Source organism: Rhinolophus sinicus, linkage group LG11, assembly GCF_036562045.2.
Source record: "Rhinolophus sinicus isolate RSC01 linkage group LG11, ASM3656204v1, whole genome shotgun sequence".
Classification (NCBI taxonomy): domain Eukaryota; kingdom Metazoa; phylum Chordata; class Mammalia; order Chiroptera; family Rhinolophidae; genus Rhinolophus; species Rhinolophus sinicus.
The window spans coordinates 58,300,439-58,327,224 of record NC_133760.1 but is presented as its reverse complement, the minus strand read 5'-3'; the positions used below and the strand labels follow the sequence as shown (position 1 = coordinate 58,327,224).

General features: G+C 43.3%; 2 protein-coding genes across 2 annotated transcripts; one reads left to right on the top strand and one right to left on the bottom strand.

Annotated features, from left to right (window-relative positions):
* The first annotated feature begins 894 nt into the window (after positions 1–894).
* LOC109457154 (putative inactive serine protease 58) lies at positions 895–7,192 on the top strand. Its single transcript, XM_074316031.1, has 5 exons — positions 895–985; positions 1,461–1,602; positions 3,838–4,088; positions 4,919–5,055; positions 5,475–7,192. The coding sequence occupies exons 1-5, from the start codon at positions 895–897 to the stop codon at positions 5,622–5,624; spliced, it is 771 nt and encodes a 256-aa protein (XP_074172132.1). The 3' UTR covers positions 5,625–7,192.
* A 4,911-nt stretch (positions 7,193–12,103) lies between these two features.
* Positions 12,104–24,586, bottom strand: CLEC5A (C-type lectin domain containing 5A). The gene is made up of 8 exons (XM_074316030.1): positions 24,403–24,586; positions 23,806–23,904; positions 22,977–23,036; positions 20,694–20,753; positions 20,150–20,383; positions 18,928–19,198; positions 17,142–17,174; positions 12,104–15,966 (listed from the first exon to the last, which is right to left on the bottom strand). The coding sequence occupies exons 2-8, from the start codon at positions 23,882–23,884 to the stop codon at positions 15,852–15,854; spliced, it is 852 nt and encodes a 283-aa protein (XP_074172131.1). The 5' UTR covers positions 23,885–23,904; positions 24,403–24,586; the 3' UTR covers positions 12,104–15,851.
* Between the last annotated feature and the right edge of the window lie 2,200 nt (positions 24,587–26,786).

Sequence of the window (26,786 nt, the reverse complement as noted above, 5' to 3'; positions counted from 1 at the left end):
TTTAACTGTGGGAGTTACATGACCACATTTGTGATTAAAAAGAAAAACCATGTGACTTCATTATGGAGAATAGATTTGGGTAGAGATATAGGTTGTGGGTGGGATGGGAAAGATCTGGAAGAGAAATTTGGGAGACTGTTGTAGCTCTCCAGGCAACAGAATGGACCAGGGTGGTGGCAGTGAGTATGAAATAAAGGGATTCCAGAGAGAAAATGAGATAGAAGTGGTGATCGACTGAATGTGATGAATGGAGGGTGGGGCAAAGGAAAGGCTGTCATCCACATTTCTGGTCCGGTGAATCCAGGTGCAATTTACTGAAATAAAGAACACTGGAAAAGGAGGTCTTTGGGGAAGAGGACAAGTTACAGTTTTTACTCCCTGAGCCCAAGGTGTACTTGCGACATCCAGGGAAGAGGTCCACTTGAACATACTCGTGAGGGTCTGAGCGCAAGACAGGAGTCCAAGTTAGGACTATTCTTCTGCTCCTCCCTCTCTTTCTTCTCCTTCTGGTGCTCCCATCACGCGTATGTTACACATTTGGCAGTTGTCCCATAGGCCAGGGATGTTCTGTTTTTAAAGCTGCATTAGTAAGAAATAACATTATTGAACACCCATTATATGCCAAACATTCATCCCATCAACTTATGTATATTAACACATTTAATCCTCACAACAACCCTAGGATAGAAGATCAGTTAAGGTCTCAGTGTACAAATAAAGAAATTAAATATAGAGATTTACGTAATTTGTTGAAGTTCACACTACTGGTAAGGATACAGCCAGAATTTGAATCCAGGCACCCGTTTCCAGAGAAGGCATCTCTCCCAGTATCCTCATGCCAGAATTAAAGTTTTAATTTTGATGGTATTTAATCAGTTAATTTCTGTTGGAATCATGAAGACTGGTTTCAAAGAATCCCTGCGATCGGCTCGTAGGAAAAGCCAGGAAGCGCTATGGAGGAAGGGCTGCATTGCTGTGACTGTGGGTAGAGCCAAGAAATAGTAAGCCTTCGGGAGACTGGAAATGAGCTCAGCTTTCTGGAAAGCAGCAGAGAGGTTGAGAGTGGCAAGGAGGTCACGTAGAGGACCAGTGCATACATGGGATTTGGAATCAGACTGACTGAAATCTGAGTGCTTGAGCCACCCCTCATTCACTAGTTGCATGTCCTCAAGGAGGTTTCCTCATGTTAAATTCTTAATCTGTAAAATAACAAAAAATGTATCCACCCCACAGTTCTTTTTCTTTGAAAATTAAACATTTTTTTAAAAAGTCATGTGAAGGGCTTAGTACAGTGTTTTCACAATATGATTGCTTAGTACTGTAGAGCAGGGGCTAAGTGATTCCCAAGTGATCAGTGTTGATATTGTCAGACACTTGCACCCTAAAATCTCTATAACCAGCCCATGTTCCCTTTAATCAGCTGGGTTCTATCCCTCGATTCTCCTCTCCTTATGTTCCAGGTGTTGTTCCACTTGTTAGTCGTGACACGGAAGTGTTAAATCATCGTCTCCGCTTATTACACCTGACCTCCAGTTACCGGTCCTGTGTGGGGACTCTGATTGCTCCTGGCTGGGTGCTGACGGCAGCACACTGCTTCTTACCGTAAGTAACGGGGGTCAGTCCTCTCCGTTCCAAAGCTCCACGTTGGGGACTCAGCACTCTTTGTGGGAAATCTAAAAAAACTGTGCTGGTCAGGATGCCCCAGGGCTGCCATGGTGAGGGGGAGCTCAGCTACTCAGGTAAAACTTGACTAAGGAATGTTCCACACCCTTATTTGTCACATATCCAGAAAGGAAAAATAATGTGGTGTAATAAAATATCTTACGTACAGAGGGTGCCAAAATAATGGATACACATTTTAAGAAAGGAAAAAACTGCATTAAAATTGTAATACTCAAAATATACTGATAACAAAAGATGAATACAAGTCATGTGTATACATTTTTTTGGCACCCACGGTATATGTTAAAATAACCCTGCAAATCTTTCTTAATATTTTAAAGATTCATCCAAAGTATTAGACGTGTGACTGTATTTCATCTTTCATTGCTGTCCAGCATTTCAGTGTGAATATCACACAATTTATTCATTCGTTTCTTGACAGACATTTGAGTTATTTCTAGTTTTCTGCTGTTTTGAACGGTGTTACTATAACCATATTTGTAGCATGTACCTTGGAGAGTATTCTTGTGTAAATATCTGCAATATTTATATATGTTGGTGTATACACATACTGGTGTGTATCTGCAAGTATACCTGTTGGTATATAACTCTAGAGTATATCCAGTAGTCTCCCCTTATCCATGGTTTTCCTTTCCACAGTTTCAGTTACCTGTGGTCAACCATGACCCAGAAATGTCAAATGGAGAGTTTCAGAAATAAAGAATTCATAAGTTTTCAATTGCATGCCTGTTCTGAGGAGCATGATAAGATTTCGTATCCTCACATTCTGTCCCCCTTTACCCAGTGTATCCATGCTTTGTATGCTCCCCCCGATTGGTCACTTAGACATCTGGGTCATCAGATGGACTCTTGCAGTATCACAGTGCTTCTGTGCAAGTCACCCTTATTTTAACCAAATAATGGCCCCAAACCTTGAGAGTAGTGATGCTTGCAATTTGGATATGCCAAAGAGAAGTCATAACGTGCTTCCTTTAAGTGAAAAGGTGAAAGATCTCAATTTAATAGGCAATTTATCATCTCACATCATCACAAGAAGAAGGATGATACAGTATAATAATATTTTAGGGGGGGGCGGAGAGAGAGAGAGAGAGAGAGACCCCACATTCACATAACTTTGATTACAGTACATTGTTATGATGATTCTATTTTATTATTAGTTATTGTTGTTAATCTCTTACTGTGCCTAACTTAAACTTTACCATAGGTATGTATGTATAGGAAAAAACAGTATGTATAGGGTTCGGTACTATCTGTGGTTTCAGGCATTTACTTATTAGGACTCTTCTTGTCTTATCTTTTTCGATTTTAGCTTATAAAGTCCCAACAAAGTGACAAGGACAGACTGAGAAACAAATGGTATCGTTGCTAGGAGACAAAATAAATTTAACATTTGAGAGAGTTCAACAGAAAAACTGATGCTCAGTACCAATGTAGTACTTCTCTTACTGTCGTGGTTGGAGAGACCCCTGAGTGGGAGATTCAGGGGCCTCAGGGGAGTGTCGTGTTGTGTGTTTAGGCTCTTGAGCCATGTTAGTGCGTGGATGTCAACTGGAGCTCAGTGGAACACCGGGATTTTTTTACAAGTGTTCTCCAAAAGGACCACCAGAAAACCCTGTGGATCCAGCAAAGTTTTCATAGAGATTAGTAGAGCATAGTGTTATCAGATGTTCCTCCCTAGCTTTAAAATATTTCAGCCCTCTAAGCTGTTTCTTATTTTAATTGTACAAGCTCACATTTCTCATTCCCTTCAACTCCCAAAGGCGCGCCTCCCGAATGGAACCTACTGCTTTCGTAGAAGCTTTGACTATCCATTCGCATGGTTCCTTCAACTGTTTCTAGATCTTGAGTTGGAGCTTCTCTCTGGAATCATTCTAAGAGCAGAGCCCAAGACGTTGACTTGCTTAACTCCTGGAGGCACCATTCACATTATAGGCTGTGTGAATGGCAACCTATTGAATTTATATAGTGCACACCCTACATGACCACCTACAGTAGCTACGCATAAAAGATCAAATGGACAGAGATGAGAAGAGAAGGTTAAATGGGTTGTTATGGAAGGAAATTGTGTGTGTGTGTGTGTGTGTGTGTGTGTACACGCTATTGGCCTTGTGATGTGTGACAGTGTCAATTTTTTTTTTCTCCTTCATTTTCCAGAGACCTGCAGATCATCTTTCATGGTAGTTCTCGAAGTTACCAGGACTTCATTGGGGAGATTCTACCTTACGAGAAGATCTTCGTCCACCCAAACTTCACTGTCACTTCTTCTAAAAATGACCTGATGCTGATAAAGCTGTCCGTGCCTCTCACCTTTTTCTCCACTGAGATTTTCCAGTTGCCTGCTCTCATGAATAATGAAGTTAAAGATTGCTTGCTGCACTCCTGGATACAGGATGCAGATTATTTTGGTGAGTGAGTGTCGAAAAGAAGCGTTAGTTGTGTTCTTGGATAAATTCCCCTCTTCAGGATCTCTGAGGAATTAGGGGGAGGAATCGGAAATCCAGGCCCAGGGCCAGATTTCTAAGCATGCCTGTGAAGCTAGAAATGGAGCCACGGGATTGGCTGTGTAGAGTAGAAAGGATGATGTCCTTCAGGCCTTTGGAAATCAAATCCTAAATCAAGGTGTTGTATGTGTGTGTCACACTGGCACACACAGCAGGGGTCTGGGATTCAGAGATCTACGTCTGAGTATTGGTTCTGCCATTTATTATCCAATCATGGATGAGTTCTTTAGCTTTTTCGAATCTTAATTCAAAAATTTGGGAAAATCTTAGTTTCCCTTTACCTGATGGGAATGATACTGTGATAATTACAATGACACCAATAGCACCCATCATTTGTTGGGCACTAATTATACACCGGGCACTAAGCATTCTCTACATATTACTCAACTATCTTCATGCATCATGTAGATGTTTTCTTGGGATTTTTATCTTTGACATGAGGAAATCGAGACTCAGAGACATTAACTAATGGTCCAAGGTCACAAACTTGGCGATGGCATATCTTAGATTCAGATCTTGCTTGATGTGCGAAGTGTCTTCTCACCAGCCTCATCTCGATGCTGATAACCTGTCAGAGGTGATACCCTGAGCAGGGGACAGGGCCCATCCATGCTGAATTCCGTCAGTTCTTCCTCTGCAGCCCGTTTTAACTGTGAAGAAGGCCTGAAGGAGGAGGCAGGATGCCTTGTGCAAATGCAAACAGGAATGAAGTCTCCTTTATGTCTTGTGCTTAGGAAACCCGAGCAGTAACCTGCACAGCCTGAAGATTCGATTGAACACTCCTGTAAACTGCAAAAAATTGCTGGGTGAAAAATTTCTTGGAGACATGTTCTGCACGGAGCACATGCCGGGGAGCAAAGAGCGATGCCAGGTAACTTTTCTTACCTCGTTTGCCAGTACTCTTGTCAGTTGCTTTTTCGTTCCCTTTGTCTTTGTGTCTCTGTTATCTGTCATCCTTCGTGGAGGGTCTGGAATGTGAAGTCAGGCCAAGAGCTCAGAGAGTAAGGGGGTGAAGAATGATGCCTCTCTCTGCTCCACCTTGTGTTGGAGATCAGAGAGAGAGAGATTTGGGGGCAGTGTAAAGCCATCTTCCAGCTACTGCTTTGAACTTTCTGTTTAGCTGTTACTGGGAGGTGGGGGTCGTTAGTGCAGTAGAAAGCAGGTTTCATACTGTTTTCTTATACCCGGTGCTCCTTTGCTTGGCAAATATAGTGGCTTTCATGTTTGGTCCGGTGTTGAGGAATTCTCAGGAGGGCGGGAAGTTCTGATCCCCTCTGCTCTGTCTGGCAGGTAGTTACAGCTGCACCAGCCATTTGTGGCAGTGAATTGCGAGGAGTTATGTCTTGGGCAACTGGATGTATTCTGACAGGACACGCTGTAGTCTTCACTGACCTCTACAGCTACACCCCATGGATCCAGAACATTATTTCTACCAAATAAACTGCCATACAGCTCCCTTGACACGCTTACGTCCCAGCTGAAGCGCAGCAACCGCGTTACACTCGTCTGTCCCAGTCTGTCCTAGAATCGGGGGGATTGGAGTTTCAAAAGAAATCACTGGTGACTCCTGGGAGGTGGCGTGGCTCTAGTTTCTTTAATTGTTTCTTTACTTTCTCCCAATCAGTAAGTGTTTATAACACGGAAAACATAAATGCTAATCTCAGGAAGTGGACTTCACCCAGCAAGCTTTTTAGACTCTACCAACTCAGATACTTCTCTTAAAATACTCTCTGCTTCATCCTAAGGACAAAAAAGGCAAGTGGAAATGAGGGCCAATAACTAACAAGAGTCTATCAGGGCGAGATATAAGCCACATGGCACATAGCTGAATCATAATTTGCTGAAAACTGGTTAGATTTAGCAATTCTTCTAACAACCAACGGACTCCTGTGTGAGTGTGTGTGTATCTGTGGGTGGTTGTAGTTAATGTTTTCATTCATCGCTTAAAAGATCTATAGAATTCAACTTTTGCTTCGGTTTGCTGAGGCTACCCAAAGGCCAGTATAATTTTTGCAATAAGGATCTCTGTATTTTGAACTATAGCTGTAATGCATATTACAGATGCCAAGGATTTCATAAATGATAGGACGGGTTTCCCCGACTATGTTTTCCTTTGTTTACTGTTTCTTTATTTGCTTAGAATCACATGTTCTTTTTTAAAGGGGAGCAGACTGGGGGAGTTCATGAAGCTTTTGCCTGGGAGGTTTCACACATGCCCCTGGATGCACTTTCTGTAATGAGTACACACTTTTGTCCACAAGCACACCCAAAAGACACCTTGTTTGGTCACTCCAAAAATGTGTTCTCCACATAATTTTTTTTATTTTATTAATCCATGATAGAGTGAACTGATTTTTAAACTAAAGCCTGGCCGTTTTCATATAAAATATTGAGCATTCAAGAAATTTCAGAGTGTGTGAAATGTGAAACACATTTTGATTTGTCCTATGCTGGGATTCTTTTGTTCACATTGCTATCTGATTGATATAAATCACCTACTTTTACAAAGTTTCACAAAGCGAAAAATATTCTTCCTTTTAAGACTATTATGGGATCAGATATATTGTGGGAAATGCTGAGTGTACATAGAAGGGGTCAGGGATTGGCAGTGGTTAGTAATTTTAACAGTTTCCACCTGTCTCACCCTTTTGTTGCCTGCTTAATTCCTACTACACCGTGTTAGAGATACTCTCCCTCCGTACTTACCATGGGCCAGATGGTGTATTGTCCTCACCCACCTGAGTTAGTTGCAACCTGAGCTTTTCACTGGGAAGATCTTCTTAACAACCTACCTACCTCCATGTCTGTCCTCGTACTTATAGATCTGTCTCCACTATACTGCAGTTGTTCTAGAGGGCATCAGGTGTAATTGCTGGGTTACCAATTCTTCATTGATTGGGCATTTTTACTTCATATCTTCTGGACGTGAGTTTTCCTGTATGAATTCCCTTCTCTCCGTCTCATCTGACTCCCCAATATAAAAAGCAAAGGGTAAATCAATCAATCAATCTCTCTCTCTCTCTCTCTCTCTCTCTCTCTGCAATAAGGATTTCTGCAGATAAATCAGTAAGTGTTTTCTGATTTCTCAGTCTTGAGAGACTGACCCATTTATCACACTGCTAATTTTTGGAGAGTGTGACTACTTTTCTAATTATGCTGTCCATTTCCCCTAAGCTCTGATCCTGTAGATAATTAGTTCCAAAGCCTTTTGTTTCTACCCCTCCATCTTAATTCGGTGTACCAAGAACTTCAGGTAGCCTGTGCTCTGTCTTCTCTCACCATTGCATCCACCTCCGTCCGTCTCCTGACAGGCCCGCCAAGCACTGTTTTGGTTCCTTCTTCTCTTGGGGCTAATGGGTTGGGGCTAATGTTCCGTGCCCTTCCTTTTCTTTAGACCAAGTCCATTGCACTGAGATGGATCCCCGGTGCCAACCAACAGATGTCAATATGGTAAGTGGAGAACAGAGCAATCATGGGGACAGGAAGGCTTGCCCTGTTTGGTCAGGTGGATGTTTATCCTGTGCCCTCTGGTTCTCATCGTGTCTCTAGCCTTCTGATTCAATCACGTTCTGACCTTCAGCTCAGGAAGAGAGGGACCACCTTTCCTGGATCTATAACTTAATTTATAGATTATTTCAAAGATCCCTTCTACACTCATATGTGTCTGTTACATATTTGGCGTCTATTGATCCTTAATTTTTTCTGTTTATTTATTCGTCTCAGACCCACTCCAGCTTCCTGGAGAGATCGTTCAGAAATCTGAGTATGTATCTTCATTTCTGTTGGTTCCCTGGGTAAATTATTCTCATCTCACCATGTTTATTACACATGCTTGCCTATTATTTACATACTTCTGACATCACACCTTCTCTTCCCCAGCTCACTTCTTTTTTGGAAATATGAAGAGGATTGATATTCAGTGGGCTGTGGTTCGATTCTTAGCCTAGAACTGACAAATGATATAAATTTGGAAAATCATTGAGTGTTGGGTTTTAAATATGTTTTATCTATACACCGAAAGAGTTAGACCTGGTGCTCTCCATCGTGGACACTGTGATTGCCTTCCCAGCATCCACTCTACCCTTCCTCTGTTATGTCACAATCATCCTCTAGGGGTGTGGCCTGCTTGACCTAAGCTTATCGCTGAAATCCCTGGTTCAGGGGTGGGTATGCGACACAATTTGGCTTATTACACAGCCATCACTCTATTTGTGTTCCTTGTTGAGATGACACTGTAATGGGCTTTGTTGAGACATTGTTCTGGGCAACGTGGCATGTGAATGGGATGTGAATGGGATGGCAGGACTGCTGCTGTCATTTTGCCACCATCAGGGATGTGGTCTAAGGATGAAGTGCACCCATAAAAGGGGTCAAAACAAGAGGATGGCCCACAAAGGTAGCTGAAATCATGATAAAACCGTGCCAGAATTTAGGTCTCTCTGGATATTTTTAGTTATCATCTACTAAGTTCCTTTCAGTGTGTGAGACAGTTTGAGATGGGCTTTCTGTTTTGCTACAATTAAAAACATCTGCAATGATAGTTTCCAAAATCCCTTCTATCTCTGCCATCCCTCTAGACCAATGTGTGCTAGTTGCTTTGTATGTTCAGTCTTATTACTTTTCACGGAATCTGTTATTTATATTTCAAACCTCCTGCTTCTCCTCAGATCTTCTCAGCTGCCTCTTTCTTTCCAAAGGCATTGCCTACCTCCTGGATCCACCTGTGCAGCTGCCACCTTTCCTGGGCTCCCCACGCTGGCTGGAGGCCGAGCTGAAGCACTGGTCCGCACACGACACTTTACATCGTCCTGATAATAATAGTGCTGCACAAAAGTCTCAGCGTCTCCAGTTATGTTCTTTTGCCATCGCCACCCTCTCCTTCCTTCCCACAGCACTGGTGGCTGGTGGACTTGAGTGGCTGGGAAGACGTCAAAGAGACTTCCGTAATCCACCCATTCCTGCATCAAGTAGTTCCCACTTCATTGCATTCCTTCTTTATTTGGAGATGGAATGAATGGTTTATGACCCTGGAACTCCAGCCAACACTTTGATATGGCATTGTGTTTGATGGGGGGAGACCAAAATGTGTGTCTTAGGCATTTAGATTACTTACAGATAGCTATCATATCTATAGCGATCTGTAATGGCTATAGGTATTTCAGATTATCATTTCACCTAAGCTACATCCTGCCTTCCGGCATCGAGGCCCAAAGCTCTGCCACTCAAAATGCTTTTAAGTTTATTAGACAGGAGAAGAGCTTCATTTGTAATGGGGGTAGTAGATGTTAGGGAGTGAAATGAAGGTATAGAATCAGATCTAGTTTCAAAATCCAGCCTCGCTATTAATTAGCTGTGTGTCTGGGGGAAATTTAAACCCTCTGAACGTCAGTTGTTTCATCCCTAAAAAGGGGTTAATAAGTTCTCTCCAGAGAGAGAACTACACATTGCCAGGGCAGTGTTTCAGTGAAGACTGAAAAGAGAGAGAGCAGAATTTGCTTCAAAATTGACCACAGCTAGGACTAGATACGCTTTGTTTATAGATTCGTTCCTTAGTTGATTGATTCATTGATGCAAAAATATTCATCAAGTATCAGAAACAGTGAACAAGCAGGACAAAGTTTCTGATTTCGTGGAGCTTACATTGTAGAGTGGGCGACAGAAAGGAAACAAAAAGTAAGCATATAATTTTAGGTGAGGACAGCTGAGACGATAAATAGGTCTTGCTGAGGTGACAGGGAGTAAAGGGTGGTCATGCTCTTTTAGAGGAGGGTGAGGACAGGCTCCCTGAGCTTGGGCGTTGGAGCAGAGAGCTGAGGAAATGAACGCCGATCCCAGAGATCCGGGAGGGCTCATTCCTTGGGGCTATTTTATGTTCGTGACAGCTGAGTCTTTAGTTTTTCACACGCTTTTTTTGGGGGAAAAAGAAAACCTGGTTGTAGAAGGAACACTGGCTCTGGGGGACCTCGCCCCACTTTCTGTTAGACCGAGACCATGGCTGCTTACATGGGGGGCTTGGGATGGACCCACAACTCACATTTGGTGGCCTTGCTTCCCTGCTAGATATAGGGTTTTGAGCTCTTGTGGAGATGAAAGCAGGAGATGTTGAAATCGGACTTTTAGCCTCTTGCCTGCCAGTCCCGTCATGAGGTTGATGTGGGCAGGTGAGGCTGAGGGTGGAGGCTCCTCCAGGCTCCTCTAAACCCCTCTTTTCTGTGTCTGGTCATTATTATTAGGATCTGGGCGAGAGGAGGCCTCATTGACTAAGCCCAGGTACTGGTTAGTCGGCCTCCTAGGGAAACACACATTTACTGGGGAGAAAAGCAAGGCAGATCTTTCCTGTCAAGAATGAGGAGGAAGAAAGCAGCCATTCACTCAGGGAACCAGCTGACCAGTAGACAGGAAGAGACTCAGTCCTTGCCCTCATGGTCTTTCAGAAAGTCCTCAGAGAGTTCCCCACACCCACTCCCACCAGTGATACCACTGACAACAGAGGTAAAGGAAAGGCTGGAAAATGAACGTGGTGCAGATGGTCCCTGGGTCATGAGGATACAGAGTAACCACATAGCCAGCTCTGAGTAGGATTGGGCGGGAACACTCTTCTGTGGGCTGTGATACTGGAGCCGGCCTCACAAGGACAGAATACCTGGTGGGCCAGGTCGTTCGGGGCATTGCAGATGTAAGGGGGGCAGTGCTACCAAGGGGCACATTATAGCCGGGGAGGCAGACTGGGGGCTGGTCAGAGCAGAGTGGGAGCCGGGGGACCTGTGCATCGAGAGGTGTGGGTGCTATGCGCTGGGCAGGGGCCGTCTTGCCTATGGGATGGTCTGGGTGATCAGCCTCATCTTGGCCAAATTCAATTTTCTTCATATATTATTGTGTATATTCTTAAAAAAAAATTAGCAGTGACCATGTGGAGGGAACATTAGAACATGAACCTTTCTAGTCACGTCATGGAACCTGTGACCAGGAGGGGAATATTTCCCTCTACTTGGAACGGCCCCTACTCCTTGAGATCAGAAGCAGTGTTATCTCCCTTTTGTGGTCTAGATTTCACAAGGAACGAGCCCCTGGTGCCTCTCCTTGCCTTTCTCACATTCTTCAATCCTTTCAAGGCCCATGATAGCCCCCCTCTGCTTCCTGCCCCCTTCATTTGTTCATCCACTCCTGCCCACTTTCTCCCCCGAATCCTCTTTGTAGCTCCCTTTGGGTGGCTGTGGTTCTCCAGTGCATTTCTCAGTTTTCCTTTTCCTGTCCCCCCTCACAAACCCCGAGTTTACCGTGCTATTATCCAGCTTTGCACAGAACTGTCCTCATGCCTCGTTTCCGGTTATTTCCCAACGTTGCCCTTCCCCCTAATTTGCCCCACTCTGTTCCCAGTCACTTTTCCATTGCGTATGTCATAAGCACAATTTTATCCACTGCAGAATTTTTGTAATAGCAAAGTATTGATAGCTGAGTGGGATATCATTAGGTGACTGGTTAAATGAATTGTTTTTTATCTGTGCAATGAAATATGCAGCTGTAAAAAGAATAAAGAAGATCTTTCTTCAATGATTAGAAATGATCTTCAAGCCCTATTATTGTTCCGTGAGGAAAGCAAAGCACATTGAATTGAGTATTTGATCTTTTGTGTAAGGAAGGAGTGGAAATGAATAGGTTCTGGGAACTGTGGGAAACGATGTGTGATAAAACCAATTTGACCATAAACTAATTGGTATAAACAAGAGTTAAGTTCCTATGGCAACATTGTAACAAAATGACATTGAACAAAATAATGTTTTTGATGACCTGCTGCATATTTATATTTGCTTGTATTTGCTGTGGGCAACATCTTAAGAAACTGATCGGTGTCTACCCATAGGATTATGGTCGGGGCACGGGCAGATAGAATGCATAAAAGAGCAAGACTGTTCACTGTATGCCTTTTCGTATTTTTTATTATTTGTGTAACCATGTGCATGTATTGTCTATAAAAAATCATTGCATTTCTTTCGTGTCTTAGGGATATAGTAATTCCACCTCTTACCTTTTTATTTGTTTATGTATTTATGAATCTATTTCCTCTCTTTTACAGGAATACTTGCTTATTTACATACATATATGTCTCTACACGAAAAGATGTTTGGTAAGTGGAGCCTTCTGTTAAATAAAAATATTTCGGGAAATATTTGTAATGCTCACCGTAAAAGCTGAGAGCTTAGGGAGAATATTGCTGTGGCACAGAGACAGGCAGTGACTTGCCCAAGTCACATTGTTGGTATGTTTAAGGTCCCAGGATCCAAACCCAAGCAGTCTGGCTTTAGCGTTCATCCTCTAACCACTAGGCTGAATACCTAACCTACACTGCTAAACTGTGCGATGCTAATTGCATCTTGATCTGAACTACTTGTCGCTCATTCTTGTGTCAGTTAGGCTAGTCTAGGTTATGTTATGATAACCAACAACCTCAAACGTCTTTGCTGGTCACAGCAGCAAACGTTTATTCCACTCCCACTATTTGTCTACTATGGGTCAGTTGTCTCTCCGCTCCTTGTTGTTTTCATTTAGTCCTGGCTAACGGGGATGCTGGGGAAAGAGTATGGTACATTGTGGTCAGAGTTCATTGGCCAAAGCAAGTGTCAAGGTCAAGGCTGTCCCCATGATAGGAAAGGATTCTCCTGCCGAGAGGGGCAGTGAATTAGGGAACAATACAATCTACCACAATGCCTAACTTCAATCCAGAAATATAAGATTAAGTTATGTTTCAAAAAGTGTAACATTACATGTTGTAATTTGCTTTGACTGTTAGAGTCTATTGCTTCTATAACCTAGATACATACTTATAATTAAAGAAGGAAAAAAATTAGATAGAACATTGTTTTCAACCCTAAGTGTTTAAAAACCCAGCACCCGGAGAAACTGGGTAGCCACATACGAAAGAATGAATTTGGGTCTTTATCTTACACCATATACAAAAATTAACTCAAAATGGATTAAAGATCTAGACATAAGAGCTGAAACTATAAAATTCTTAGAAGAATACATAGAGGAAAAGCTTCATGACGTTGGATTTGGCAATGATTTAATGGATATGACACCACAAGCACAGGTAACAAAAAGAAAAATAACTTTGACTTTATCAAAATGAAAACCTTGTGTGCCTCACAGGATACGATTAAGAGAGTGAAAAGGCAAATTGAAGGGCTACTTCTTAGATAAAGGTCACGCTTTCGAATCTTCCACAAAGTACTTCCCCTACTGTTTACTGCCATAGAGATGCGTAGTGAGGACCTTGTTCAATATATACAAGAATTTTCTCAGCAGGGATGTTACTGCCCCATTTTATGAGAAAGGAATTAAGGCACAGAAAGGGCACAGAAAGGCAAAGAAATCTGTACAGATTCACATAGCATGTTGGAAGCAAAGTCACTACTCTAATCCAATCATTCATTAGATTTCCATTGCTTTTTATAAAACCACACCACTGCTCCCCGGTGAGGTCACATTTACCTACCCTTCTAGGGAGCCAGCAGCCCTCCTTCCCCTGTTTGAACGAAAGTCTGTGTATTTCCTACGTACTTCCATTCCTACGCTCAGTGGGCATCTTTTAGAACTTGCACAGAAGGACCTCTGTCTCTTGGAACATTTGAGTGGTCTGTCTACTAGGGAAATCACTAGATGTCCACATTTCCTGAGCACAGAAGTCTAATTCTGTCATAAATGAGGAAGTGTGGCAACCACAGCTCTCCCTTCTCAACAGGAGGGTTGTGGTTTCCTTTTGTTGCCTGAATTCTGGGGCTTACCTTTGGTTAGAATTCTGTTTATTCTTTTCTTTGTCATAGACTCAGCCCTTTCCCTCCACAATTGCAGCGCTTGAGTTTTGCTAACCCCATCAGAGAACTTGTATCTCCACGAACAACTAATATAATTCTGACATCCATTCCATCCCAAACATGGATAATTTCTGGCGCCGTCCTTCAGGCAAGTTCTCACACCTAATGTATTGTCTCATTTTTAAAAATTATAACTAAGTGCCATGCTAATTAACCAACAAGTATGCAGCCTAGCAATATAGGGACAGAGCTTAACGGTGTAATTTTAAAACACCTGACAATTTAATTTGACATCCATCTAATGCTATATACAATCATGGTGGCCCATTGTAACTAGACATGTAATGTAAGCCGTTTACTTAGCTGACTATAATTTCCATTAGTTTTGTAGTTTCTCCTATGGTTTAATTCTTGTTACTGAAAACACACAGCATCTCTTTTTCTGCGCACTGAGGAGAGTCTATAGCTGATGTTGTCTTGTGAGTACAGAGAACAGACCGGACACCCCACAACTTGGCACAGAGACAGGCCTCTTTCTTGCCTTTCTGCCTCTTTCTTGCCTTTCTTCCAGTCTGGCCAAATGAACTGTTTCCTCCCACGTGATTTCCCCTTGTCCCTGGTGCCCCCTTTCTACGACATGCCCACTCCTTGCCTCCAGGCCCACGTGTCCTTGAGCATCCTTCTCTGTGTTCTACTTCTTGGTCTGCTGGCCTAGTCTGGGGTCGGTGTGATGCCAACCCGTGCAAGGTGGTGGCGTCCTTGGGTCAGTAGCCTATCCCTGGTAGCAGGATCTCCAGAACTAAAGACAGGAATTTGTTGTGACCACTGGGGCCCAAGAGGCTATCCCAGATTCTTGAAACATACTCAGCAAACACGATCAGGTAATCAGAATCTGTTAAAATGGTGATTCAGGCTAAGACCAAGAACATTTTTAGCTTGAGACTCTCTTTAGGGATTTGCTGAAGAACCGAGATTCACTTTGCTTGATCTTTTTGGTTATCGGGTGGTCTTCAAAGGGGTTTCCTAGCAGATTCCTGGCCTGCCCAGACTCCTCTTTAGTCTCATGAACAACGCTCTTTCTGCTCCAGGCTCAGCTCTAGAGCCCTTCCCAAGCCTGGCCTCTGTTCAGACTGAGGAGGCCTGGGCTGTCCCACCCGGGCCGGCAGGGGCTGGGGGCATGTGGACAGGGGCCTCCTGGGAAAAGAGGGAGGTCACAGAAATTGAGTTTATCCCTTTTCTACTCTTGCTTGCTCTAAATAGTGTTCACAACTGCTCAGTCTGCAGATTCTCCCTGCTAGTCCGGTCATGCGCTCTGAGGATAAAACAGACCCTCGCAACAGGCTAAACCTTGTCACCAGTCAGAAATGCTCGGTTCTATAGAAACAGACACGACTCTTTCCAACTGAGTTATCTCCATAAAACTGCACCGGCCTCTGGACATGGCTAGTCTCCAGTCCCCCAAAGCAGATTACAGAAGCTTATTTCCCCAAACAGGCAAGGACCCCTCCTAGTAGACAGATGGATGAAAGGATCATTGACTAGGTGACCTGTGCGGATCCAAAAAGAATCACAGGTGTGACTCTCACGGGAAATGGGGTCTTGGGGAAGTGGTGGCTCAAAGCGGGAGTTTGTCTCAGTTGTACATGCAAGTTGTACAATACACCTGCACAGGCAAGTGTGTTTGGGGCGGGGGGGGCTGATGCATTAACCCAAGGATGCTTAGGGAGCCCTGCTAGTAACCTGCGGAAGGCTGGCACAGTAGTTTGGTGTTCGCTATTTCTTGAATTGGTCCCAATTGTCAATGTCCTCTTTTGCTGCCCATAGTGTGTCCGTTGTTCTTGTCAGAGAGCCATGGTCATTTGGCACGCTTTTCACAGATCCAACGGTACTCGGTGTCACATAACGCAGCATCGAATGTCTTTGTGAGGCCTATGGTCACACAGTTGAAATACTGATGGTGGTTGGTAACACTAAATGGGAAAAGATGGCATGGTTAAGGCCTATCATTTCAGCCCAGCCTTTTCCTGATTCCAGGCCCCCTCTCCAGCCCCAAATCCAGCTCTAAATTGATCCTTTCCTGTCAACAGTCCTGTGAGCTTTTATGGACTGACAGTCTTGGGCTAACTCAGTCTGTGTTTGGTCAGAAACATCTCTTGGGTCATCTGCCCCATTTTCTCCTAGAAATAACGTTTTAGTACGGAGGGTACTATGTTAACAGCAGGACGACCGAGAGCAGGATGGAAGAGACATCTTTTCCTTTCCTAGGCACCAGCTGGCTTCAGGGAAAACTTTGTTGGCCTTCTACCTTTTTCTATTATTCAGTCCCTTTGGTTTGCCTAGAAGGAGTGGTTTTGCGGAACGGTCATGTTTTGGAGTTGAGTGGATGTGGGATCAAATTGTGGCTCTATCACTTCCTGGCATGGTGACATTTGACACGTTTCTAAGTCTGAAATCCTGGATGCAACTATCTGTTAAATGAGAATCAAGAAAAGCTTTTTCCGTAGCATCACTGTGAACACTGCAGGCAATGATACGTGTAGAGTGCCTAGCAGATGCCTGGCGTTTAGGAGACACTGAATATTAATTTCTTCTCCTCTGTGGGAAGCCCGGTTCCAGGCTGGGGAGCCGACTTGCTTTCTGTCTGACTCAACCTTTTCATACATACACCGGCGATGTCATGTTCTTCACCATTGCTATGTCCATAGAATTATACATAGGAGACAGCTCTTGGGAGTTAAAATTCAAAGCTTTAAGTTACAGATACGTTGCTTATCATAACCTTTCTTTAGACAAAGAAGCCACATCTGGGGAACTTTGGTAATAAAATGTGATCTATGGGTTAAAAGAGACTTAATGAGATGTATCAAACGAATGATATGCAGATGGATTTGTTTGGATCCTGATCTGAATAAATTAATTTGTTTTATACGCTTCTCTCTACTTAGCAATGTTTGGTATGTTCCATAATACAAGATTTACCAAAAATGTGTCTCTGGGAATAGATGGGTTGGAAGAAAGGAGAGGAATAGGAGGACAGAGAGCCAGGTTTCAGCCTTTGTGCTATTCCAGGACAAATCCATTGAGTCTCAGGTCTCCTCCTCGGGGCAAACAAAGTTCCCTAGAAAAATGTGGGATGTTCACATACTTGCCATTGAAAATGGAATTGTACTCTTGAATCCTATATAATTTTATTAACCATGTTACCCCTCCCCAAATTTAGTAAATAAATAAAACAGTTCAATAGAAAGTTCTGTGCCAGTGGGCCCATGATTATATCTGATTCTGGGAACAAGGAAGGCAGGTGGGGGCCTCGGGCTGGCTCTCGCTGGCTCTCACCCACCATAACCCCCAGAGAAGTCATTCTCAGTCTACACAGAGCATCAAAATCACCTGGAGATCTTGTTGAAACGCAGACTGTGAGCCTCTGGTTCAGTCGGTCTGCTGGAGGGGACCAAGAATTTACATTCCCAACAAATCCCCAGGTGATGCTGACACTGCTCTTCAGGGACCACACTTTGAAGGGAGGGAAGGATACCATGCTGTCTAACAGAGGGTAATTGCAATATGCCTTTTTACTTTTATTCCCTCTGATAGGAGTGTTTCCCTTGCCAGAAATTTTACATTCCAAATGGGGTTTGGTAAGTGAATTCCTCGAGTACTTGGCGAGAGAAAACAGGGAGATATAAAAGCAGATTGCTAAAGCAGATGGTCCCGCAAGGAGAATCAGTGTTTACTGAGTATTTGCTAACTTGACACTAATTCAAGACATCTTAGTGAACCACAAATCACTCCAGCCAGAAGTCTGGGGGTTCCTGGGCTCTTCTGGGCTTTTCACCCACCTCCCGAAATCAGTGGGTATCTGAGTCCACTTGGATATTTTCTCTATCCCCATGGTTTTGTCTTTACTCCTCCTTTTCCAATGTTCTCCTTCCCTAAAATATCTAATTTCATTATTTTTTAAAAATCTAATTACCAAATGTAGTCATTTAACAAACATTTGATTGTCTCTTACATGCCAGGCGTTGTGCAAGGCTGGGGATATAGAATCAAACCATTTCTCCTAAATAAATTATTATGTAAAACAGGGATTTGCAAGCTACAGCCAGAGGGCCAAACCCAGAGGGCCCATTTTTATAAATAAGAGGATCTCTGAAGCTGTTAGAATTTTATTCAAAATATTGTGCTTATGTAATGCTTCTGGGAAGAGATGCATAGATTTCACCACCATTTCTAAAACATCAGTCATCCCAACACCTTAAAGTTCCATAGGTCTAGTAAGAGAAGACAGACGAGTTAGCCAGCATAGTAAGATGTCCCAGGTGTAGTGCAGGGACGTATGTGCTAGATCTGGCACAGGCAGAAAGAAGAGAGTGATCAATTCTACACGGATTTGAGATTTTCCAGAGAGACTACAGATGAGGCGATACTCGAGATGAATTTTGGGAGATAGCTGTTTGTCAGGCAAATGCTAGGCAAGGGTGTGGGTCAGGTTTGGACTTCCTGGGAGAGGAGCATCAGCTGTCAGGCAGCCTGCAGAGTAGTCTGGAGGATTGTAGGAACTACGAGGTGTTCCAGATGGATGTTGCAGAGGTGGAAGGGAGGTGGGTTGGGAGACAAAACCTAAGAGGCTGAACTATAGGTCATGTTCGGGAAACTGGACTTGAACCGACTTTAATTTAGAAAATGGCGTGGACAGTTTAGAGCCTTAGAGATTATCATAATCAGTTTTATGGAGGATATGAAAGAGGGGGCAAAACTAGAGAGAAAGAGAAGAGTTAGAAGAATTCTGAAGAAATCCAGGTGAAAGCCGAACTATTGGCTGTGGGGATAGCTAGGAAAGGATTTGGTTAGCAACTACTTTAGGAGAGAAGAGAAAAGGTAAAGCTCCAGAACACTGTCAGCACTTGATCTTGGGTGACGTGATTACTCACCAGTATTTGGAATACAAGTGGAGGAGCAGTGGGGCTAAGTATAATGGCCTCAGTTTGAATATGTTGAGTTTGTGATGCTCTTGAAACATCAAAAGGGAATTTGCTATACGGTCTGGTCTAGAGAAGCCTCGCTGGAGAGGCTGAGCTGGGGATACAGATCTGAGAGTCATCGGCAAACCACTGGTGTGATGAGCTTTTTCTGGGGTTAACCTGGGGTATGGGACGTGGAGAACACCAAGGATAGCACTGGAGATGCACCGGAACTTAAGGGCTGAGTAGAGGAAAAAGGCTGTCAACTTCCTGTCCCATTCCCCTCTTCTTCTTTTTCTTTTCTCCCCAGTGTCTTGCTCCTGGTTTCCTACCTTAAAGTATTTTTCCTTCCCATTGGGCCTTAGAGGATCTGTAGCACCCCAATCCCTGCGTTTTGTTGGACATTTATTACCAAGATTCACAGAAGATCCTCTTACAAATTCTTCTCAATCACGGGAGGACTTTTTAGAAGAGGGGTGAAGGGGTAGAGGGGAGAGACCAGATGACTGTATGTAGCATAATGTCTAGCACTCCGCAAATGCTTAGGATTTGAAGAAAAAGCAACTATTAACCCAAATAAATTATTGTCTAAAATTGATTAGCGTGTGGCTTTTGGAGTTAGAGAGATCTCAGTTCAATTCCATGTGCTGTCACTTAGTAGGCATATGACTTTGGTCAGAGTACTTTACTGTGCCCTTGTTTCCTTGCACATAAAAAATTATGGATAATGACCTCCTCAGAATTGTTATGAGTATAATAGGAGGTAATAAAATGAAGCTATTTGCATAGTGTTAGTGATTTTTATTCTCATAACTGTACACTGCAATCCTAATTCCATGACCAGATCCTTCATTTTTTACATTACTCATTTTGTTAATTTGTGTCTTCCTTATTTACAAGGCAGACTAGGATGATACTTTACCAGCTCACGTCTATGTGAGTAGTTCTTAGACAACTCTTAAACATCAGCTCAATTGGTCAGTCCCTGCACTTTAAATGTCCTGGCCCATCCCTAGGCTGCTGGTCTACCACTGTGCCTCGTGGGAGAAACCACAGAGTGTGGATTTCACTAACTCATGTGGACCTGAGGAACATACCGTACCCACTGCTAGGGAGAAGAGTCTCCCATTTTCAGATTCAGAACAAAGAGCTTGGGCGCTCAGCCAGCCACCTCTCCACCCCTCACCCCCACCTCGCCCCCGTTCCACCAATCCAGCTGCCCCGCCGTCTCCACCCACTGAGGCTGATGTAGGATGGACGGCTTCACTGTACCCTTCTAATGCTCTCACCAATTTCTCGGGCGTGTTGACAATGGCCAAAGTAGATTCTTCTCTTTCACAATTGTCCTTGCTTTTGTTCCAGGACATTTCAAAGGTGGACAAGAAGAAACATCTTCCTTGATGAAAATCCCAGCTTCTGGGGCAGACTAAGGAAATCCAAGAAAAGAGTGTAAGATTGGTGGTTGTGAATGTGAACCCTGGACCTGAGACGTAAGCTAATGGGTCATGGGTTTCTTTATAACAGTTGTAGCGATACAAGTCATCCTCAATCCAGGAAGAAATTTCACCCCGTGTAGTCTGTTTCCCGTCTATAACATGAAGGGAATGAATTCTAAGGTCTATATGGTTCCTTTCAGCAAAAAAGTTCCATAAGAAAGGGGACAATGGGAAAAGCCTTTAAGAAATCGGTGTATAAGAACCTGGGATTGGAGAGGAGGTGATAACCATGCACCTTACCTGTTCCAGAGCTCTCTGTGGGACTGAAGCTGATATTATCTCTCCCGAAAATCTGTGGGACTGAAATGAAAAGAAAACCGGGAGGTAGGCGTGTGGTGAATATAACACACAAACATCAGAGAAGCTGTTCAGTCCCTATGACTATTTGTCTCTGAACAGTGGAGGTGACGAAGGCCGCTTTTGGCCGCTCTGTGCTAGAGTTTTTCAGATATTTTCTTTCTTTGAGTCGCCCATCTAACTATTACCATGATTGGTCATGCCCCACAGCCCAAGTTCTAGTTCTAGTTTTTTGTTTTGTTTTCTCGGTGTGGCGATAGGAGTGAAATGTTGAGAAAAAGAACAGGAGAAAGGACGAGGGATGGATGATTTAGTACCTGAAGGGAAACCTCACTCCTTTCCCATAAACACCTCTGACAGTATTGTCCCCAAAGAGCTATGTGGGGCACTTCCCCTCCAGGCTCCACACAGCATCTTTGCTGCCCTCCCAGTTCTGGCGTCTCAGACCCCATATGAGAACTCATGCTCCTGGCAGGCTTTTCTTACCAGCACCTATCAGCTCTAAGGATTGTGACTAACTGGAACAAGTGTCAGGACCAGGGACTATTGGCAGACAAGGAGGCGAATGAACCTCCCAGAGATTTCCTATGGGCGGAGGAGAGCCAAATATTTCTTTATAAATTGGGGGATTGATAGGCCTCCGAGAGCCCTCACTTTCCCTGGGAGCCCTGGCTGTCTGAGCAGGCAGCTGCTCTGGTGTCAGAAGCAGTCAGACTCATCCTCAATGGCTCAATTATTTGTGCACCGTGGTTAAAGACCATTTTAGTGTACCACACACCAGATTAGCTACTTACAGTGACATTCATAAGACATACAAGTTAGTATTCCCTTTTCATTTCAGTTTGCAGTTCAAAGGTTCTTTGTGATGTGCAATAACCTGGTTTTTATCAAAAACTGTGTTGGGATTATAACTGAACTGAACTCCATAAATATTTCATGAGCATTTTCTCCATAGAGCTCGGTGTGCCGCGTACCTCGGTTGATATAAAGATGAATAAGAAATTATCCTTCTCCTAAAGATGTACATAGTAATAGGTGTCTTAAGAGGAAGTGAGAGGGAGATCCTTGGAAAAGATTGACGAGGAGGTGGTTTTAGTAGGGAGATCCATGCCTCACTCTTCTCTGTACCCCCATAGCTCTGGCATCACGCCTGTGCTTTCTGGGTGATGGTTGACTAATATTTCCCGTTTTTATTCTGCTTGTACGGTTGGTCTGGCATAGTGTGTGACACACAGAAAGGTGTTGCAGAAAGGTGGACAGTCTTTGTTTTGTGTGGGAATGGACTTCTTTTATTTTATTTCTTTTTTAAATTTATTGGGGTGACAATTGTGAGTAAAATTACGTAGATCTCAGGTGTACAATTCTGTATTACATCATCTATAAATCCCATTGTGTGTTCACCACCCAGAGTCAGTTCTCCTTCTATCACCATATGTTTGATCCCCTTTACCCTCATCTCTCACCCCCACCCCCCTTACCCTCTGGTAACCACTAAACTATTGTCTGTGTCTATGAGTTTTTGTTTCTCGGAATGGACTTCTTTATAATAATTCCTTTAGGTGTACAGCGTGTCAGAGGTTATAAAGGACTTTCACATCACGTTACACTGATTCCGTACAAATCATCCTCATACCCACGAGGAAGACTAGGATCAGAAATTTTACTCAGTCTAGTCTTGGTTTCCCGTCTATAAGAGAAAGGGAACTAATTAGAAGATTTCTTTTTTTTTCTGGCTGTGCTACATTTACTTTATTTTTTCCAGCTTTATTGAGGTATAATTGACGTATAACAATGTATAAGTTTACAATGTACAATGTGATGATTGGATATATATGTATACATATACATATACATATACATATACATATACATATACATATACATATATATATATATATATATATATATATATAAAGATTTACTACCACAATAAGATGAGTTAACGCCTCCATCACCTCACATAGTTACCACTGTTTTTGTGGTGTGAGAACATTTACGATCTACTCTCTTAGCAACTTTCAAGTGTATAATCTGTATTGTTAACTCTATAGTAACCATGCTGTACATCAGATCCCCAGAACTTATATATCTTATAAATTAGCAGGTCCTAATTTATGGATCCTTCCAGCCAAAATGTCTTGGGAAAGAAGCCCTTGAGAAAAGGCTTTCAGAATTCAGCACATAAGAACCTGGAGGGTGGAGAGCACATATTGTCACACACGTTACCTGTTCCGTAGCTCCCTGTGGGACTGAAGCTGTCATTGTTTGTGCCAAAAATCTGTGGGACTGCAAAGAAAGTCAGCTGTTCGCTCATCTCTAACCACAGGATGAATAGAACACACACGCCCACAGGGCTGCTAGGTCACCATGATTACTAATGGGAAATATTGAACTCGCTGACTCAGGTCGGCGAAGAGTGGATGTTTTGTGTGCATATATTCACATATTCATATTTTCTTCCTGCTCTTTTACATGATAGGAATTGCCCCTTCGGATTGGGTCACAAGGAAGATACCTCTTACCCAACCGCTGCCTCCTAATCACATTTCCTTCCTCATTTATTTTCCCTACTGGCTTCTGGGGCTGGAGAAGATTCTACCTGCTGCAATTGCAGTAAACTCCTTTGATAGAGACCTTTTTTACTTTCTGAGCATTTGGATGAGTATGTTTCTATGTTCACAGAGGGGAATCTCTCCCTCTGTAAAATCCCATCATTTTATAATGCAGCTCTTACTACAGCTTACCATTAGGATGAACTGGAGCTGTATTTTCACATTTTAGCACCAACAACAAGCACTGCTGAGTATTTCAGCTCAGATCACCCAGCTAATCTTCTAGGCCAAAAGCTTTGTGTGGGGTTCTAAGCACACACTCCAAGGTAGACCAAGGGACCTGGCCCATTTTGTGTGCATTGGGGAGCGAGAGGGGCATTGTCAATTGCCCTCAGGTGGAAAGACTTGGGCACTTAACCTATACATTTAACCTCCCATTCTGAGAAAAGGGTTCAAGAACAAGACGATATGGGGTTGGGGCAAGAGGTTGCTCAAATACTCACAGTAAAGCAGAAACAAGGTTGTTCCGACAATTTTCAGCACCACTACGATGAGCCCAGAAGTTATCATGTGCCAGTTCATGATGAAGGAGATGGGGAAGCCTGTGGGGACGAGAGCGCAGCACCGCCATCAGTGTCTGGGGCACGGCTGCTTCCCACCGGGGTACATGCCCACTTCCTTCTCAGAGCAGCCGTGGGGGAAGGTAGCCATGCCATTGGCAGCTACAAGGAGAGGGCTTGGCGCTGGCCCAGAGGATGGGTAGGATCTTGTGCTGGTTGGGAGCCTTTGAACTTGACGTGCTGCCTCTTCTTCACCCAGCCCTTAGCTCTAGGCCTCAGCCCTGGCCCCATTTGTGGCCTCCTAAACCCCATCTATTGAAATAAATCCTCTCCCTCACATTGAGAACTCTTAGCCTTGGAATGATTCTTGCTGCCTAGGCCCTTAGTTTGTAGTCTGGGCCATACTGACATCAGCCCGCAGCAGCCTCAGTCTTTGAAAGACTAGGCCAGGAAGTCTGACAGACAGGACAGGTGTCCTGAGGTCTCCGCACTGGGGAAGAGCCAATGCTCTGTGCCGAGAGGACAGACACGTGGACTTACCTGCCCTCTCCCTGGAAGGCTGGGCTGGTTTGCAGGGGGCGATCTTCCCGGGGGTCTGATGAGTGTGAGGTGGGCAGAGACCCCTTCTCCTGAGAATATGCTCCTTCTGCTAAGGTGACATCCTGCGTGCTTCACAGTCTCTGTGTGCTGGTCGCGTCTGCCAGCAAACTCTTCTTCCTGTTGAGTGTTCTTGGCAAAGGGAGCGGGTGGGGGAAGGAGGGGAAGGGAATCTACAGACTTTGCAAGACGAAGTTTCCTGTCAGGAGGGTTCCAATACAGGGGAACGTTATTAGGAGAATTTGGAACACCAGACTCCCCTTTTCTCTGTGTCTGAATCTCCTTGAAATACAGTGGAAAGAAAATGTAGTAAAAATCTTAACATATAGGGACTCTGGGTGAAGGGTGCCTGGAAATGATTTGTACTTTCCTTGCAACATTTCTGCAAATCTAAAATTATGTAAAAATAAATATTTTAAGTAAAGAAATCCATCTGAAGCCACTGATGTTAGTGAGCAGGTGCTTAAGTGTCCCATTCGCTCCACTCACGGTCACACAGCTCTGCTCAGTCCCGTTTGCATGGACTTCTTTCTGGCCCCAGCTGCCCACTTTCCAGACCATGTACTGTACGCGGATGGTGACTATTCGGTCTTTTTTGAGCATAGTTCTCTGCTGGATATAGGGGATGGAGTGAGGGTCAGCAATCCTCAAGTCTTATTATCAAGGAGTTTTTATTGCATATTAAATGTGAAGTTTTCCTTTTATTCTATATTTTTTCTACTATGAAAGCTACATATATTCATTAGAAAATATTGGTAAGGAAAATTGAAAAATTACAAAAAATCCATGTAAGTTCAAACATTTAACCATAGTCATTATTAACATTTCTGGGTGGGGTAGGTATTCTTTCTAGATGCGTAGATAGGTAGAAAAGACAGATATTGATTCATTTAGAGAAATGGAATCATATTGTGTATATTGTTTTGTAGTCTATGCATTGTAGATGAAACTAACACTATATCACACATATCTTTCCATGTCAAAATATAGGTTTTAATAGTGTATTATTTAATATATATGTATCATATTCAGGTGTAAAAGCATATGATTTTTTTAAAACAATTGCACAACAGTGATTCATTTCGTAGAGTGCAGAGGATCAGAACAAAAGTTTTAAGGTAGTCCCAGGTTTGATTCCTGGCTCTGCCGTTTATAGCTGGATGGATGTCCTTGACTAAATTAATCTCTTTAAGTTTCCATTTCTTCATCTATAAATAAGAGTCATTATAGTAAATACCGCATTGTGAGAATTAGCAAGATAATGCTTATAATTTTATTAGCACGCCACCTGGCACCTTGACTACAAATTCTGACTGTTCTAACTATTTTCTAACACACCTATTGTGCAGTGAACACCCCAGCACACGCATCTTTGTATACACCCTACATAATTTCCTTAGGTTAAGAGCTCAGACATTTTTTGAAAAATTTCTAATCAAACTTGATTTCCTCTAGTCACAGCTTCACGTACCCCTGGTTGCTGTCCAGGACTCCACGTACCTCTTGGGCTCACTATGGGCTCACCAATTACGCTCACTATGTCACTATGTTAGGAACTGTGGGGTTCAGAGCCTTGGTTAGGAGGTTTTGAGTAACAGAGGAGAGAAAATGGCAGCAATAGTTCTGATTCCGTGGACTGAGCAGATTTTGTGACAGTAGGACCTGTGCCTGACCTGTTTGGATGGATAAGTGACAGTGGGTATCCTTGGAGAGGATCTGAGAAAGGAAACTTAGAAGAAGAAGGGGCGTCTTAGGATTTATTGATTAGAGTTTCAGGGTGGTATCAATATGGATATTTACAAAAATGACTTTATTTTGTACCTCAATCACACCAAGACTAACACCGTCTTTTGAGTCTTATTGTGCACGCGTGAACACATACACACACACACACACACACACACACACACTTAAGTGTATATATTTACTTAAATATATGTTGCAGGATAGTTCAGACCAAATGATTCAAACTCATCCTTCGGGTCTCAGCTTAAATGTCACTTCTTTCAAGAAAATGTTCCATCCCTGCGCTGAAGTGCCCCTCATCTATTGTCTCGTTATGTCATGTCCTTTTTCCTTGAGGGCACTTACTGTGTGGTAACGCAGCTGTTTGCTTCCCCTGCCAACCGCTGAAGTCCTGAGGGCAGGCGGAGTGTATTGTCACCGCGCTGTAACCCCAGCACCTCCCTGGGGCTCCGGGCTCCCTCACTGCAGCCTGACTGTAGTCTTCTAGGCTTGTGGGTTTTATCATTTATTTGTGAGAGGGTAGTAGGCCCTACAAAATATTTCTAATCAATTAAAAAATTGATATTCTTTATATTAACAAA